A 17,822-nucleotide genomic window follows, 5' to 3' on the forward strand; every position below is an offset into this window, starting at 1 on the left:
AGGGGAGTTTCCTGCTAAACTCCGAAATAGCAGTTACCAGCTATGGAGTACTTAAACTGACCTTATCTCATTAATCTTCACGACAATCCCATGAAGTTTGTACTTTTTGTAATTTTAGTGCCAGAAACTGCAGACTCAGTAAGCAAGTAAAGGCAGCATTTAGAACCCTTGCCCGTTCGGGGCGCCTGGGTGGCGCAGTCGGTTAAGCGTCCGACTTCAGCCAGGTCACGATCTCACGGTCCGTGAGTTCGAGCCCCGCGTCAGGCTCTGGGCTGATGGCTCGGAGCCTGGAGCCTGTTTCCGATCCTGTGTCTCCCTCTCTCTCTGCCCCTCCCCCGTTCATGCTCTGTCTCTCTCTGTCCCAAAAATAAATAAACGTTGGAAAAAAAAAATTAAAAAAAAAAAAAAAAGAACCCTTGCCCGTTCAAACCAAAGCGTCCAGTCAAACTGCGCCCAGGAAGGACAATGGTTAGATGGAGATTTGTAAATGAGCAAGTGCAGGAAAGAAAGACAGACACTGTCATTATGACCAAGTTGTAAATTTATAAACATGGATGGAATACAAATATAAGAGGTTAACCATTTTCTAAAAGTGAAGAGTGAATGAGATCCATCAGCAAAATGAAAAATTCCAGTATTTCTTTGACTTGTACAGTGCACCATCTGCTTGAAATCATCCTTCCGGTCTGGGATTAAACACTCATTCCTCCATGCACTTGAATTTTTGAAGGGAGTGTAAGATGTGATACCATTAGGATACAAATGTTAGCAAAAAGAGACAGATGTCACAGTTTGATGACTCCAGTAAGGAGTGCCTAAGGGGAGGCAATTCCTACCAGTCTAGGATTCCTGATGGTCTCTCAAGTTCATATTTAAGCTCTCCAAATCCAGGGTACTCCCCTGGACAATGCTAGTCCTGCACTGCTAACTGCTTGCTCCTTAGTTAGTTCCCTTTTTTCGATTTTATGCCAAACACTTATATGTTCACTGGTTTTTATATTGGTGTTTATAGTAACTTTTTGGCACTTAATAGATGACCAGTACCTTTTACATTATCTTATTTAATTTTCATGCTACTGTTAACCATTGTACAGATGAGGGAACTAGGGAGGCTAAGTAAAATTTCCAAAGTCACACAGCTAGTAAACAGCAAAGTACATAGCTAAGTCTAATTCCAAAGCCATTGCTTTGGTAACTAATCTGCTTTAGTCTTCATTGCTTAATGGTTTGATTCCTGTATGTTAACTGTACCCACAGGCTACTACTACTGAATATCCTAGCACCTGGCAATAGTATTACTGAATGAATGAAAAGAATCGTTGAGATTACATTTTCAGATGTGGGAATCCCATTGTGCTTTGCAGTTATGATACCTCAGGGACCTCTTTGGAACTTCATTCTTAAATTTCCTCAGTTGCCTACATCCCACTTCCTAGGGTGAGACATTACTCCAGAGAGCTTAATTACCTCAAAGATGCCATACTCCTTCATCTGAAACCCTTACAACATGCTCTCTTTTGCCTGAAATCCTCCCCTTGCTCCTTCCTCTTCCAGTGGTCTCCATCTGTCTAGTCTACCTCTATTCACTCTTTTGCTCAAGCCAAAAACCTAGGAATCAAACTTGATTTTCCCATTACCCACTTTACTCCACTGCTATAATTTAACCAGAAGTGATAGTAAACCTAAGAATACAAGTCCATCAATCAGCAAATTCCAGTTAGCAGGATAAAAAGCATATTCTGGGCACTGAGAAGTGTAAATATAAATCTAGTAATGGGCGTGGAGGTACCTTGACAGGAGGTAAGAATTTGGGAGCTCTGACCTGTGGCCTGTCATTGACAAAACTATCTAAGCCTGTTTCAGGGAGCAGGGTCTCTGACTAGTTCCCCAAAGGTACTGTCTCCTAGTATCCCAGACAGCTCTGGGAGCATTCAGGATCAACTGCAAACTGGTAATAGTCAATCACTGAGGATGTAATAGGGAATGGAAAGCTACCAAAGAAAACTTCTCCAGGTTCTGCGATGTCTAATACCAACATCATGATGATGGGAAGCTTGGGAGTCAGGCCTTTGAGCCATTAACTTGCTGACTGACCCTAGCAGGTTCTTCAACCTCTCTATACCTCAGTTCCTCTGGAATACAGAGCTAGTTCCCTTGCAGAGTTGTTGTGACAGTTAAGTTGGAATATGAATGCACATACACATACATGTAGGTAGGTGGACAGATGGAAGACAGATAAAATTAGATGTACCTTAACTATTAGATTTTGTCTCTTCCTTCCCCAGTCTTCAAGATTAAAAGAATAAGAACACAAACTCATACTGGACTGATTAAATATTGCAAGCTTAAAGAGACAAGTTAATTCTCCTTGAGGATTATTTTGGTTTCTCATTTTTTAAACGTTTTACTTATTCTGCCTAGCTCTCTGAAACCTCAGTCTATTTATGTGCCAGCAACATCCCAATCGAAAAACCTTTAAGACCCTAAACATTCAGACTTTGTTCCAGAAGTCTGTGGAAGAGCAAGCTTTGTATCAGTATGAAGGAGAGTGATCCAGTCTTGTTGTGAAGCAGGTTTCTGGAAGGAAGTGAGTTGCAGCCAGGAAGGTGACTCCAAGATTTTCAAATGCTTCTGGCTGAGGCCTTTAGATATTTTTTGAAACAGATTCTGAGTATCAAACACACCTTTATTCAAGTGGAAGTACAAAAGCACATTCCTAAACCAATTGCATACATGTGATTTTTTACATATTCTGCTATTTAGGGATTAATCTGTTTCATAATTAACAGAAGTGACCACTGGTCTCTGTACATAAAGGGATACACATTCATAGACAAGGAAAGTAACATGCATTTTCATTTGCTTTTACATTTAAATCAATTCATTTAGTTCTCTACTTTGCCCTGATAAGATCCTATGCTTGCTGATGGCTAAGCGGCAAAATATAGTCGTAGAACTATCCTAGAGGTTAGCCATAAGAGGCTAATAGAATAAGCAATAGATTTTTATATATTTGTTGAGGATCTCTAGTGAATATTGTAACATCTGAATCACAAAGGCCTCACTTGCTGGAATGACAAAAAGAATGTTAAATAACACTTGTCTAATTCACAAAATGTTATGAAGCTTAAGATGGAAACATATAACAAAATACAATAAAATGCTTTGACATCACCTAAAGAATCATGAATTCTTGGCAAAGTGTTAACAGTGACCCTGAACTCTGGACATCCGACATCTGTGATCAAAAAACCCAAGTTCTTTTATATGGTATGTGGACTCTGGTATAATACAGAAAATGTGATGAATAAACAATTATACACAAAGCTCCCACACTTCAAATACCGTCTTGCATTGATGAGGGAGACTGGGGGGCAAAAATTCAAACAGATAAAGAAGCAAGCGTAGTAATTAAAATTTTACCAGGAACAGACCTGACACTCTCTTGAAATACTCTCTCTAGAGATATTACCTAAGAACAGCAATATCTTTTTTGAAAAGTTGCATTCCCTTATGAAGTTCTCAGACTTTTTTGTATATGTTCTTTATATTTTGCTCTATCAAAAGCAGACCTGAGCATTTTGCTGGCCTTCAACAGAAGTATATAAGATAGTTCTAAACTTCACCATGCAGATTAGGCGCTGAATGAATGCAGCTAGACCACCAGGCGTGTTGTTGGCTCCCTGATGTTCTTATCATCTCTTATTAGAGGGCCGTGGATGCAGACAAGGCAGCTAAGAATGTGGGTGTCATTTGAAAGTATTTATTAGCTGCCTGCCCCAAATACATGGGAGATAGAATCCTTCAAACTCTTGGATGGACAGGACGTGGAAATCCAATTCTTTTTAAAGGAAGATGCTTCAACTTTAGGAAAGAAGACAGCAACATCAAGTAGGGATGGTATACCTGCTGGTGAAAAGCTTAACACTAGAAAACCATCATTTGAAGGTGCTAAGAGAATGGAGAAATCAACAGGAATCCAAGTGTTGTGGCTGGAAAGGAATAGGAAGTAGGATGCTCAGGAAACAGCAGACCTAAGAGTCTGTTTTGAAAAAATCTTGGGCTGATGACAGCAGAAAAAGCTAAACGAGCTACTTTCCAGAAGTTAGTATGTTTGTACATTGGTGTATTAACAATATCTTAGAGAAGCTATAACAGGAACCAATTTGAGGAAAAATAAAATTATTTATAGGCCATATTTTTAAAAATAGCTTAAATGAGTTCCATAAATAAAGTTTATATACCTACGTACACCACCTATTAAATAAAAGAATGCCATGAGGAAACAGCACTGCATTCACCAAGTCACTTCTCAGACTATATTCTTCTGCAATGAAAAAGATCAGGGCTATATACTAACAATTTTATATAAAATTTTCACTCCAGTATTTTGATGTGGAGTAAAGCCTGAAATATGGTAAATTTTTCCATTTGCATTAGATTAGATTCTAGTCTGGACTTTCTAAGGATAAAAAAAAAAAACTTGAACTCTCACTGAAAGATTTGTCATATTTACTACACTCAAATGGCTTCTCCTGGGTATGGAATGATGTTGAATGAGGGGTGGAATATGACTGAATCTTCCCATGTGCATATGTTTATTACATTCATAGGCTTTCTGCATGGAATGAATTTGATGCTGAACAAGGTAGTTTCTTTGAAGGCTATTTCACATTCATTACAGTGGCAGAATTTTATTCCAGTATGAATTCTCCAATGGTGACTAAGGTATGAAAACAGCATGAAGCATTTACCACACTCAATATATTGGTAGGGTTTCTCATTGGTATGGGTTTGCAGATGTTGATGAAGTTTTCCTACATTCATCACATTCAGACGGTTTCTCTCTGGTGTGTATTCTCTGATGATGAATAAAGGTTGAGCTGTGACTGAAGGCTTCACCACATATATGATTTCTCCCTGGTATGAACTCTCAGATATTGAAGGAGGCCTGAATTTGACTGAAGGTCTTCCCACGTTCATCACATTCATAAGGTTTCTCTTTGGTATGAATTCTTGGATGTTGAACAAGGTGTGCTCTCTGACTGAGGTTCTTTTCCCATGCATCACAATCAAAGGCCTTTTCTCTAGAGAGGACTTCTTGTTGAAGAACAAGATCTGAGCTATGATTGAAACTTTCCTCATAATCATTACACTCATAGGATTTCTCTTTCCCATGAATTTTGTGATGCTGAATAAGGCATGAAGTTTGACTGAAAGCTTTTCCACATTCATTACATTTGTGTGGTTTCTCTCCTGTGTGAATTCTTTGATGCTGAATAAGATGGGAACTCAATCTGAAGTCTTTTCCACATTCATTACACGTATAGGGCTTTTCTCTGAGATGACTTCCTTGATGTTTAACAAAGGTCAACCCACAATCATTGTATTCATAGGCTTTCTCTTCACAGTGGACTTTCTGATGTTCAACAAGGTAGGAGGTATTATAGAAGTCACTGCCACATATAGTACACTTACAGGGCATCTCTCTGTGAATTTTCTGATGTTGAGTAAGATGTATACTACGACTGAAGACCCTTTCACAATTACTACATTTATAAGATTTTGCTCTAGTGTGAATCCTCTTATGTGGAGTTATGTCTGAGCTCTGACTACAGGATTTATCAGATGCTTCACAGGATTTATCAGATGGTTCACATTTATAGGGCTTTTCCCTAGTGTGTATTCTTTTATGTCGACTAAGACTTGAACTCTGACTGAAAGATTTTTCACATTCTTTACATTTGTAGGGTTTCTCTCTGGTATGAATTCTCTGATGCCTAGAAAGGGCAGAGCTCTGATGGAAGACTTTCTCACATGTATCACATTTATAGGATTTCTCAGTGGCAGAAATGCTCTCACATTTACTAAGGTGGGAGAGATCCATTAAGCTTTCCTTATATTCACTACTCTGAACATCCTGTATTAGATTTATTTGTTCATGTTTACCAGCAGCTGAATTCTGGTTTACGCCCATATCATACTTATCAATGTCATCAATATTCTGTATTCTAAGAACTCTCTGATCTGTATCAAGGGTAGAGTCCAGACTGAAGCTTTTTTCAGGTTCATTACATTCATTGTTCTCACTGGTGAAGGTTTTCTTGCTGATTGTTATTTGCCTAAACTCTCTCTCCAGGAAGAGAAATTTCCTTAGGATTTCCTGAAGCCTTTCTAATCTGTCCTCAGGTTTAGACATTTCTCTAGTCCCAGGAACTTGGGCAATATCCTTTTTGAGTCTTCCTACTCTCACTTTGTATGAATGTACTTCTTCCAAAATTTCCTGCTTAGGAATCAACAGCTTGTTCTCTTCTCTGGTCTCTCCATCTGATTCAATATATAAATAGAAAATGCAAATGTAATCTGTACCCTATGCTTAGGGGAAAACAAACAAACAACAACAACAACAACAAAAAAACCCTCAGAGATGAGAAAACTAATCTAAAATCTACTAAAATGAGAGTTTATTTACTCAGAAGTACTCGTACAGAATCTCAACAGCAGATATAAGGGCATGACTAAGAGCAGTGATGTAGTATCCAAGTGGTTCAGGGTACGGTGCAAACAGGGTTTTCAGCAGAGCAAGAAGGTAGTCAATTAAGGTGTTTCAAAGGAGATAGCAGGGAAATAGTTCAAAAAGAATTATAGATAAGCAACTTGAGTAGGGACTCAGTACAACTTGTGGATGACAAGGGATAAAATAAATGCAAAGAAGTCATCAAAACTGAAGGGAAAAGGAAGGAGCTCTCTCCATCTGGTATACAGGCCGAGCTCTTCATTCTGATTGCCAAAGCGGCTACAACTTGGCTCCACAACTGGACTCTTATTTCCCTACTAATTCCATCTGATTGATTCTACCTTACTCACCTGAGCAGTCATCTCTTAAGACTTCTCTATTCTTAGTTTCCAGATCAAAGACCTGTAGATCTTGTTCCAGCTGGGAGATCCCATCAGGCTTGGGAAATGGAAATCCTGCTCATAGAGAAGGAAATGGGATGTGGCAATTTATCCCCAGATACTACACCAGCCACTTTTTCTCTTAACTAATGGCTAATGGAGAGAAAGTAAATTCTCACAAGACAGTAGGGAAGGCCTGGAGAGTGAGAAGGGCAAAGATCCTCTACAAGGATCTCCTATTGGTGCTCCAGAAATGGGTGTATTACAGGGCAAGTTGATGACTTTGGGAGAGGTTTTCATTTAAATAGTACTCAGACAAGGGAATCTGTGCAAGGGTGTTTATGTGTTTTCACAGAAGTGATCATTTTCACTCTTTAGCTGTTGCCTATAGATCAACCTTTGTATTAGACCTGGTCTACAAATATGAGACCTGGTCAAAAGGGAAGTCATCAAAATATAACTGCGGGACTGGAGGAAAGTGAATACTCAAGCACCTATTGTGTGGTGTGCTAAACTGCAGCAACAGAATCAGTGAAGACTGAATAAATGCTCTAAGAACCAATCTCAATTTGCTTCAGGGCACATGAGGAAACAAAAAAATAACACATTCTTATCCATTAGGAGCTTACACTCTTGTTTATTCGACAAACATCTATGGGGTGTCTCCTATAAGCAAAGTACCTAGAGACAGATACAAACTAACTATAATGTGATATTAAAGAAGAAAGTGCAATAAAAGTGCACTTCCACATAAAAACGGCCTTTTTCTGGCTTATATAATGAATTGCTAGGATCTAATCTCTTTCAAAGTAAAAGCAAGAAGCAGTCTGATCCTGAGGGGCAGAACTATTATAGTATTAAAGGGGCAGTTTTTATACATGTTCAGCCCAGAAAGCTTCTTGTGGCACACATACGAGGTGGTCTAGCTCAAGCCCCTCAAATCCAAAAGCCTTCCTCTCCACTTACCGAATATCTACACAATTTGTTATTGTTCTCTTATCCTGACATGTCACTATAAAATGTAGTTTATGGACTTTTATTTAATTGGTTTCAGGAATTATCATCCCTACTTTATTTACAAACTCTCATTAGCAGCGACAATATATCTTCTATCTTGCACTTCTTTTGGCTCATTTACTTAAAAGCTACTTATTGAATGCCAATTTTGTGTCCTAGTGTTAACATGTAACAGGTAACCAGTGTTTCTAAAAGGGCACTGGGCCTGGAAAATATTACAAATCAACAGCTGTCCTCTTGAGATTCCATGTGAGAGCCTATGAGCAGGCAGATGAGAACAGATACAAGAAAGGCTTTACTATGTTTCTGAATTCCTGCTGAGCATTAATAGTCTATTCCCCTTTTGGATGCTTATTTAGTTAAGGTCCTCCATACCAAATGAAATAATTTTTCAAATTAAAAAGTTAGTGTGGCATGAAGCAGCAAATATTTTGCTCAGAATTCTGACAACATAATTTGCAACTTTAACTCAGTATTAACTAAGGTGTTTCTAAGTATTTGATAACCGAAGCAAATTTTGGTTATTTACTCTATACACCTACGTCACCTACACACAACAATGTGGAAAAAAGGGTTTGATTTTATTTATTAAAAAAAAAATTTGTTTAATGTTTATTTATTTTTGAGAGAGAGAGACAGAGTGTGAGCAGGGGAGGGGCAGAGAGAGAGGGAGACACACAATCCAAACCACAGTCCAGGCTCTGAGCTGTCAGCACAGAGCCCGACACAGGGCTCAAACGCACGAACCTGAAATCATGACCTGAGCCGAAGTCGGATGCTTAACCAACTGAGCCACCCAGGCGTCCCTGATTTTTTAACTTTTTTTTAATGTTTATTTATTTTTGAGAGAGAGCATGAGCATGAATGGGGGAGGGGTGGGGAAGTGGGCAGAAGATCTGAAGAGGGTTCTGCACTGACAGCAGACAGCCCAATGAAGGGCTTTAACTCACAAACCGTGAGATCACGACCTCAGCCAAAGTCAGATACTTAACTGACTGAGCCACCCAGGGACCCCAGAAGGATTTGATTTTAGACTGTGTCCAATGTAATGCAGTCAGGTATAAAAGAAAATGCCTGCTGGGCAATTAGAAATACAAGACCACAGTTTAGATGAGTGAACAGGGTTTGAAATAGACTTAAAGTCACCTGTATCATCAGTATCATTAAAATATTAAGCTAAGGTTTACTGCTCATTTCGTAGGTGCAAAGTACCACACGAAGAACTTTACAAATTTTCACTAACTTAATACTCATCCTAACTTTACAAAGTAGAAACTATTGTCATACCCATTTCCCAAATAAAAAAATGAAGACTGAGAGGTTAACTTGCCCAAAGTCACAATAACAGGTGAAGCTAGGGCTCAAAGCCAGTCTTATTTCAGAGCCTGGCTTTTACATAATCTACTAGTAAAAAAATAATGACTATGAATGAAATCCTTCCTCCAAAATTCATACAGAAAGAGAACAGAGGACCAACACATTGACGATGGAGTAAAGGGTGAAAACAATAAAAATAACAGAGAAAGTTATTAGAATAATACATGGAGAGCCAAGATGCAACAGATTTGGAGTCGTGGATGTTCCAATTAAAAGGAAACTAAAAAAGATCACTTAATGTCAAGGAAATAAAACTCTCCTTATAATAAAAATCCTAACTCCTTGGCAACAGTATAAGCAATATTCAATTTGAGGAAATTCCCCTATCAAGAAATAATTCAAACACGCTCCTGAAATTTGTTTGTATTTAAAAATCTGGTCTATGGGGCACCTGGATGGCTCAGTCGGTTAAGCATCTGACTTCGGCTCAGATCATGATCTCACGGTTTGAGTTTGAGCCCGCATCGGGCTCTGTGCTGACTGCTCAGAGCCTGGAGCCTGCTTCGGATTCTGTGTCTCCTCCTCTCTCTGCCCCTCCCCTGCTCATGCTCTGTCTCTCTCTGTCTCTCAATAATAAATAAACGTTAAATAAAAAAATATATAAAAATCTGGTCTATATCTCATATCACTTGCAGTCCTTTCCAAAAAAGCATGTACATAACTATTAGCCAGGTACTTATGTAATTTAATCTAATTTAATCCCTGGCACAAACCCAGAAAGGCATACGTTATTTTTCATGTTTTATAGATGAAGATAATCATTATCAGTTTAAATAATTTGTTCAGTATATCACAGTTGGGAAGATAAACCCAAGTCTGATTTCACAATTTACATTCTTTCCAAATCTACCATTTTAAAGGCCACAGGAAGCATGAAGGCAGGTTTTCTTGTCATTGATCTGAATGCTTTTTCCTAAATTTTAAAGTCAAAACTCTAGGCTTTCAAAATATGCATTTACTTTAAATTTTTCCTATCTAAAATTACTTTATTAAAGCCTTTTGATTAATTCTATTTAAACTTTACAGTTCTCCAATTAATTTATTTTTAACTTAATTTGGTCTTTAAAAATAACATTTAACTGAATCCAGTACTACACTGTATGTTAACTAACTTGAATTTAAACAGAACCTTGGATAAATAACATTTAAAATTTACCTCATTATTTGGTTTGTTGCCTGAACCAGTTATGCTAAGATTTTTGCCACATGGAAGCTTTATGCCTTTCTTCTTGGTCCTTAATAAATACACAAATAAAATCTCTCCTTAGCAGTATTATTCTTGCATAGATACCTATTTTAGTGGAATGTACCCCTAACACAGTTTTCTTTTGAATGCATGCTCTTTCTGTTCCCAAACTGTACAGCCTTATGTACTTCTGTCCAATTTTTCATGGCTATTTCTAATTGTCATCAGAGTATTAGAGCCATAAGAATATAAAAAACACTATAGGGGCGCCTGGGTGGCTCAGGCAGTTACGCATCCAACTCTTGATTTCGGCTCAGGTCAAGATCTCACAGTTTGTGAGTTCGAGCCCTGCATCGGGCTCTGCACTATCAGTGCAGAACCTGCTTGGGATTCTCTCTCTCTCCCTCTCTTTGCCCCTCCCCAGCTAGGGCTCTCTCTCTCTCTCTACCTCTCAATATAAATAAATAAACATTAAACACACACACACACACACACACACACACACACACACACAAAAGCACTCTATATACGGTTGGACTAACTGTTCTAAGGGGTAAAATAGTGAAAAAGAGCCTAAGTGTCAGAATCAGATCTGAGTCCTAAGCCTAGCTGTGACCTGGAGCGGATCACTTGACTTTTCTGAGCCTCAGTTTCCTCACGTATAAAATAGAATAATAACTACTTCACAGGGTTATGGTGAATTAAATGAGATATGTACAGTACCTCGTAACACGTTGACTCCTCAATAAATAGTAAATAGACTGGCAGTAAAAGACATTCTATACAAAATCATTTTTGTCTTCATGACATCAACTTCAAAAAGTAAAAGGTAGGGGAGCCTGGGTGGCTCAGTCGGTTAAGCGGCCGACTTCGGCTCAGGTCATGATCTCGCGGTCCGTGAGTTCAAGCCCCGCGTCAGGCTCTGTGCTGACAGCCCAGAGCCTGGAGCCTGTTTCGGATTCTGTGTCTCCCTCTCTCTGACCCTCCTCCATTCATGCTGTCTCTTTCTGTCTCAAAAATAAAATAAATGTTAAAAAAAAAAAAAAAAAGTAAAAGGTATGTGTCAAACACTTCCTGATTTATCAACTTATCAACAACCAGAATTTTGATAAGCATGTTTCCAATGATGTTATCTAAAAAGGCACCTGCCCACACTGCCTCTGTGTGAAATGGAATCCAGACCACTTTCCTGGTCTCCTGAACTAAGTCACAAATGACTCCCCTTTGGTGACCCTCAAGCCAGTAATCCACTCGTTGTCAATAGAATATGCTTCTTTTTAGATTTGGTAATGAAAAGTCTGATTTTTTACTTACTTTTTTATAGCTCAGCTGTTCATACTTTGTATATTTACTACTTTATAGTAGAAGCACTTATCCAAAAGGAACAAAGTTTTGATGTCTGCTGCAAATACAACTCTGAGCTACTGCCATGGGAAAAAGAACTTGATAGTGGGGTTGCTAAGTCAGGGACTGAATTATAATGTCCTTATTCTACAACACCAAACATTAAGCTAATTAAGTGTAAAATCTTAAACTTCAGGTGAAGTTTGCCGAGCCCACAAAAATGAAAGGCATCTCCTAATTTTTGTAAAAAATAATTACTGGGGCACCTGGGTGGCTCAATCAGTTAAGTGGCCGACTTCAGCTCCGGTCATGATCTCACGGTTCGTGGGTTCAAACCTCGCGTCAGGCTCTGTGCTGACAGCTCGGAGCCTGGAGCCTGCTTCAGATTCTGTGTCTCCCTCTCTCTCTGTTCCTCCCCTGCTTGCACTGTCTCTCTCTCAAAAAAAAGATTTAAAAAAATTTTTAAAAATTACTAAAAAGATGCTGCTGACTTGGTCACCAAAGCAAGTTGAATAGGAGGGCTTCTTGTGTGCATTTGTACCCATTAGGTGTGAGTGTGCATGCACGTCCTGTATATGTGCAGAGATGACAGAGAAAAAAATCCAGTCCAACAGCATGCTGTGCTATTAGGCTGATTAAAGTGCTAAGAAGTTTTTTTTTTTTTACTCCAAAAAGTAGACAGGTTAACTGTTGGAAATTATGTAATTATTAGATAAAATTAACAGTAGTTTACAATTACATATCACTTTACAGTTTACAAAATTGTTAAATATACATTCAGTTTAATACCCTGAAATAAGGAAATTCAATTCTTTTGCCCTCCCATCTCCCATCCGTGAAGGACAGAGCTAAGGAAAACTTGATCCGGAAAAGTCATATAAATGCGTCAATCTGTATAGCACCACAAAGAGTAAAGGAGACAAAGGCAGGGCCTTGGAAGGGGCCACAGGGACATAAAGGAGAAGACTAGAGTGTTAAATATGAGGAAAGGCCAGGGGTTGCAGGAAAATTAGGCAACAGAAATGGCAGGGTCACGTTCACTCAGAAAAGAACAGTGCACAGCATATGTCCCACATTCTAAAATAACATGAAAAGATCATAACTGAAGAGCTGGAGTTGAACTTTGTGGTTTCACAGAACACAAATAGATGACCACCAACCGTGGCTTACGAATGAACTCATAACTCAGGTTCAAAATGCATCTGGCTGCAACGGAGGGCCTCCTCGGCCCTTCAGAAATTTAACAAAGGTCATCTGAGGAGCTGCAATTTTACATAGTGATGGCATCCTGAGAGCATCGATCAAGTGTTAATATCTTACAATCGTGGAAAAGGAGTTTCCGAGCGGGGCCGAGCAATATCGATGGGAAGCCGATACCTGGGCCATCTCTTGGAGATTCCTGCTGAAAGAACTGCAAGTGTTTCTCCAGAGAAAGCACTTGCCTGGGTATGACTCAGGGCCGGGCAGGAATTCACACTATGAATCCGGGTGGTAGGAAGGCGGAGAAGTATGCCTACAAAGATCAAAGAGCCAGGAATGGGAAACACACTAAAAACCTTCCAGTGGGCAGACTGCCTCCCCACAGATAACAAGACTTCTTTAATCCTGAGTGTAATCAAGGAGACAAAGGAACACCCTGGATGGCACCAGCATAGGCAAAGCCAAAAAAGGGGGGGGGGGAGGGGAAAGAGAGGGGGGAAAGAGAGGGGGAAAGAGAGAGAGAGAGAGAGAGAGAAAAGAAGAGTGTGATTAAATATATTCATACATTAAAAAAAAAAAAGCAGCAGAGACAGGCAAAAAAGGAGGAAAGGGGGGATGTTCAAATCAAGTGGGCTGCCAATAGCCCTACAGGCTGCCTAAGCCCAGCAGCCTACTGTACCATCCAAATGACCCAGGAGAGACTCAGTTTAAAGCTGATACTTCTGCCCAGGGTGAGGTTACTTAGAACTACCATCTGGATGACTCACTGAAATAGACTCACAGTGAGTCAGGTCTTTAAATGAAATCTCTCCAACTCTGCCTGCTTAGAGGTGAATTTATAGGGATGTTAAGAGGTGAGGGATTATTCAACAAGGATTTTAGCCTATCTTTAAAAAAAGCATTTCTTTTTCCAAAGAAAATGGAAAGCTTTCAGATACAGAGACAATGAATTACCAAGAAAGAAAGTGGTTGTGGATTGGGAGGCTCTAGGGTCTCTCTCATAAAAAAAGAAAAGACAGGGAAGTCAAGAACTTAAGCCAAGCACAAGCAAGTTTCCCTTTTCTAACAGGGAACAGATGTCCCACAAAAGCAGCAATCATTAATTACAAATAAGGAATAAAACGTCTCATCTTGAAACCCCCAAGGAAAACCCACTCCCAGAGGAGATGACCTTGAAGACGGAGGATTCAGAGGTTCTAAGACCTGGAATCTGAGCCACACTCTACGTTCTCAGAGACCTCACACCTCCTCAGAAACCAAGGAAGTAAAGAAATCCTAAAAGGTAAACTGAATAATAAGAAAGTCCTTACCCACTGAGACCACGTTCCCATAATTCTCTAACATCACTTCTCTGTAGAGATTCCTCTGAACAGGGTCCAGGCATCCCCATTCCTCTCGAGTAAGGTGCACAGCCACATCCTCGAATGTCACAAACTCCTGAAATAATACAGCCTGGCTGCGCTGGGGAATGAGGCCACTAGAGCATCATGGCCAGAAAATGAAGGAGATGACACAAAGAGGGTGTCCACTGTGTAGCAAAGCTGGGGAGGAGGGAGAAGAGACTAGAATCTAGGGAATAAGTTCCATAACCTTTAATATCTAATAAACGCCCATCACAGCACCAGGGATAGAGAAGGAACAGTGTTTACTGGTGGTGGTGGGGAGATGGGAAGGTGGTTTGTGTGAAGTCCAGGTCTCTGAAGAGGATCAATTTCCAAATTGGGGTCTGCTATTGAAAAAAAAGATTCAGGCAGGGTTTACGGATGGGTTGAGGGAAGGGCCACACTCGATCAGTAGCAACAGTCCCTGAGGAAAAGCAGAGGGTTCCTCAGCTCACCTGGTACCTGGCTGGCAGGAGCGTGGCTGCCTGGTCTCCTGGGCTTCCCTCATGGGGAAGAGCAGGCACCTGGGGAACAGGTGGAGCTGAGGGAGGAGAAAGGAGCCAAGAGTGAGAGCAGCCCTTCCCCAGGGCTCCCTGACAGAAGAGGGAGTCAGTGGGACCCTTCTGTACATCAACATTCTAGTAACACCAATCAACATTTATCAGGTACTGAGTGCGTCTACTCTGCTCCTTCTCAGCACTGGAATGCCCTCCTTACCCACATTTAGACCTGATACAGGATTTTCTTAAGAAATCTGATATCTCACTTTACTCTCATGACAGGACATTCCTCTAACAGAAGGGTAAGCACTATACCTGTTTTGCAGATGGGCAAAGCAAAGCATAAAGACTTGCAGTGACTTGTCCAGGGCAGAGGTTATTTAGTCAGCTTCTGACGCTTTCCCAGACCCTGTTCTGTAAATTTCATTAAGCCTTTATGTGAACTGGCACTGTCTCTACGACCAGCATGTAAGGCTCCCAAGAATAAAGAATGGTCACCTGTTTCCTCACCATCCTTTCCACAACACTCTACACGCCGTGGCACTCGCAGTGTGAGTTGCTGACACGTAAGTTATTTCGGGCACTGCAGCTGGCCACATGTAATCTCAGAGAAGGTTCTTACAAAACAAAAAAAAGTACCAGACATATCAACCTATCTATACGATTTTACATAAAGATGTGACTGTGGAGTCAATATGTGATGTGTGTCCACGCATTGTGCTCAACCAAGGAATTAAATGGTTGGTTTTTTTGGCCAAAATCAGATTAGTCACAAACACTGCAGCTGCAACAGAATGGCAGGTGGCAAAGCTCGCAAAGTCATCAAGGAAGGAAGAAACTAAGTGAAAGGAACAGGGGGAGAGATGGGCCCTAAACCTAAGAGGAAGTAAAAGCGAGGCGGCGAGGATTGTGAGATGCAGCAAAAGCAGCATTATCCTAGAAATGAATCTGGGATCAAGTAAAAGGTTGGACGAATGAAAAATAGCTAAAGCAGAGTGAATGCCACCACTCTGCCTATTAAAGAAAGAGAGGCTGTCCTTAATATAAGAGCCCGAGACCAGGACTGAACTGAGTCACATCTGTCCTTCCCTTCCAGACACCCTGGGGGCCATCTTCTTATCGAAGTTCTTGGCCTCCTAAGTACCAGGCCCGGGAGCCCCACTGCAACTCCCATTCAATTGGACTGAAGGGCTCTCTCTGCCTTACCCCCGTTGAGTTCCTGTTCCATGTCGGTGTCCTGCGCGAACTGAGGCTCTGGGGACAGACCCTCAGGCTGGCTCCCCAAAGACTGAAACTGGACAACTGCTGATCCTGCTGCTTCCTGGGCTGGTATTTCCTCCATCCCTGTTCTGGAGGACAACGATCATCACTGCTGGGTGAGATTGGGAAAAATTATTGTAACAAGTTAAGACGGCCCATTATTTTACATCCTCCGGACTGAGCAAAGTATCTGACATGCTGTAGATACGCCACAAAAACAGCTACAAATGATTTACCCACCTAAACAAAACAACAGAAAGAAAAAAATGGAAAAATTTCCGTTTCAAATAGCTATGAACCAAACCATATGGTCCAAGTATGGTTTATTTAAACTCTCCACCAATTCAGAATTTGTGATATTTCAAGAAAAAAACAAACAAACAAGAAAGTACAACTTAATAGAGTTCTGTGGGAAGTTTAAAATATTTGAAATACGCAAACTTCTTTCAAGGCTCAAGTTTGTACCTAGAAAAATATGCCAGTTATGATTATTTATTATTTTTTCAGCAGACCCCTGAGAAATTATTTGGTAAACGCTCGGTCAGCGCACTTTGAATTACTAAACGGGCTTGACTAATAACAAAATTCCACTCAGGGGGTCAGACCCTTCGCCGACAGACTAGGTGGGCAGACCGCTTCCCACTGGCCCGACAGTAACCCTGGGAAGAGCTGCGGTTTTCAAACAGGTTTGGCCGGCGTCCTTCAAAGCCAAGGACGCGACAGGCTTCCGTCCCGCTTCCACAACCCTCAGAAAGGGCCCTCGCGCCCAGTCCTCAGAAGGCCTCGCCCGGCGCTGCCCTCCTCTCGCTTCCCTGTCAGGAGAAGACGCGATCCCGAAAGGGCGAGGGCGGGCCACAGAAACCCAGCTCACACCAGGGCAGAGTCACCGGGTCCTGGCGGCGGGGCCATCGGTTCGCTGGGCGTCAGGGCGAACCCTGACTGAAGGAAAACAGGCCCTCGCCCGCCCGCCCTGGAGCGCTCTGGGGACGGGAACCGCCGTCGACCGAGTTCCCGGGCGCTTCCTCCTCCTCCCCGGGAGCCTAACCTAGCCGCGACCCCAGGACTGCTACCGGGAACTCACCCGAAAGGAGGGGCAGGCCGAGCGGCCGTCCCGTCGCGGACACCCTCGCTCTAGGGGCAGCCCTGGGCTTTCCGGGGTCGCTCTAGACCGCTTGGAGGCCGGCGCTTCTCAGTGGCACTTCCGGAGGCGGAGTCCCGTGGCCGTGGGCGGAAGGTGGGCCCTGGATGAGGGCCCCCTGGGTGAGGGCCCCGGATGAGAGCCCCGGATGTGGAGTAAGTACCAGGAACGTGCGAGTGCGGGGCTCTTCGTTTTACTTCTCTGGCCCTGACCTTCGTCTGTGCTGACCCCGCCGGCAACCTCTGTAGCCATTGTACCAGTAATGACCAGGACAGCCCCGGGTTTGGGAAAGCGTCCTCGCGGGGTAGTGGCCCGCTCACGTCGTGCGTGTTCCGGGAGTGGAGGGGCAGACGTAATGGTCCCGCTTCTGTAAGTCAGCAGGTGGGGAACTAGTACAGGGGTACGAAATACACTGATTAAAGCGAGAATGGAAGGCTCTTGGGTGGTATGAGGACCACAGAAAACCGTGGGATCGGAGTCTATTAATGTTTTGGGCAGAGGGACAGGGCATTGAGGAAGTT

The 17,822-nt window shown here is 41.6% G+C and overlaps 1 protein-coding gene across 6 annotated transcripts; it reads right to left on the reverse strand.

Moving 5' to 3' along the window:
• Nucleotides 1-670: 670 nt before the first annotated feature.
• ZNF655 (zinc finger protein 655) lies at nt 671-17,786 on the reverse strand. Of its 6 annotated transcripts, XM_049639270.1 has the most exons (6): nt 17,245-17,786; nt 16,110-16,272; nt 14,859-14,944; nt 14,332-14,458; nt 13,199-13,334; nt 6,438-6,972 (listed from the first exon to the last, which is right to left on the reverse strand). In XM_049639270.1, exons 2-6 carry the CDS (start codon nt 16,243-16,245, stop codon nt 6,951-6,953), a joined length of 507 nt encoding a protein of 168 aa, XP_049495227.1. In that variant the 5' UTR covers nt 16,246-16,272; nt 17,245-17,786; the 3' UTR covers nt 6,438-6,950. The 6 variants fall into 6 exon arrangements, with proteins under 6 accessions (XP_049495223.1, XP_049495224.1, XP_049495225.1 ...); XM_049639269.1 differs by lacking the exon at nt 6,438-6,972 and having other exon boundaries at nt 6,979-13,334; XM_049639266.1 differs by lacking the exons at nt 13,199-13,334; nt 14,332-14,458; nt 14,859-14,944 and adding an exon at nt 671-6,327 and having other exon boundaries at nt 6,868-6,972.
• Between the last annotated feature and the right edge of the window lie 36 nt (nt 17,787-17,822).

This window comes from Panthera uncia, chromosome E3, assembly GCF_023721935.1.
Source record: "Panthera uncia isolate 11264 chromosome E3, Puncia_PCG_1.0, whole genome shotgun sequence".
In the NCBI taxonomy this organism is placed as follows: domain Eukaryota; kingdom Metazoa; phylum Chordata; class Mammalia; order Carnivora; family Felidae; genus Panthera; species Panthera uncia.

Excerpts from the sequence above, each read along its gene's own strand:
- ZNF655 (XM_049639266.1), bottom strand. The coding sequence starts at position 16,245 with ATGGAGGAAATACCAGCCCAGGAAGCAGCAGGATCAGCAGTTGTCCAG. Across the intron at positions 6,973-16,109 it reads GGAACAGGAACTCAACGGGG|GATTTCCATTTCCCAAGCCT; the intron begins GTAAGGCAGAGA and ends CTCTATGAGCAG. Across the intron at positions 6,328-6,867 it reads CTTAAGAGATGACTGCTCAG|ATGGAGAGACCAGAGAAGAG; the intron begins GTGAGTAAGGTA and ends ATATTGAATCAG.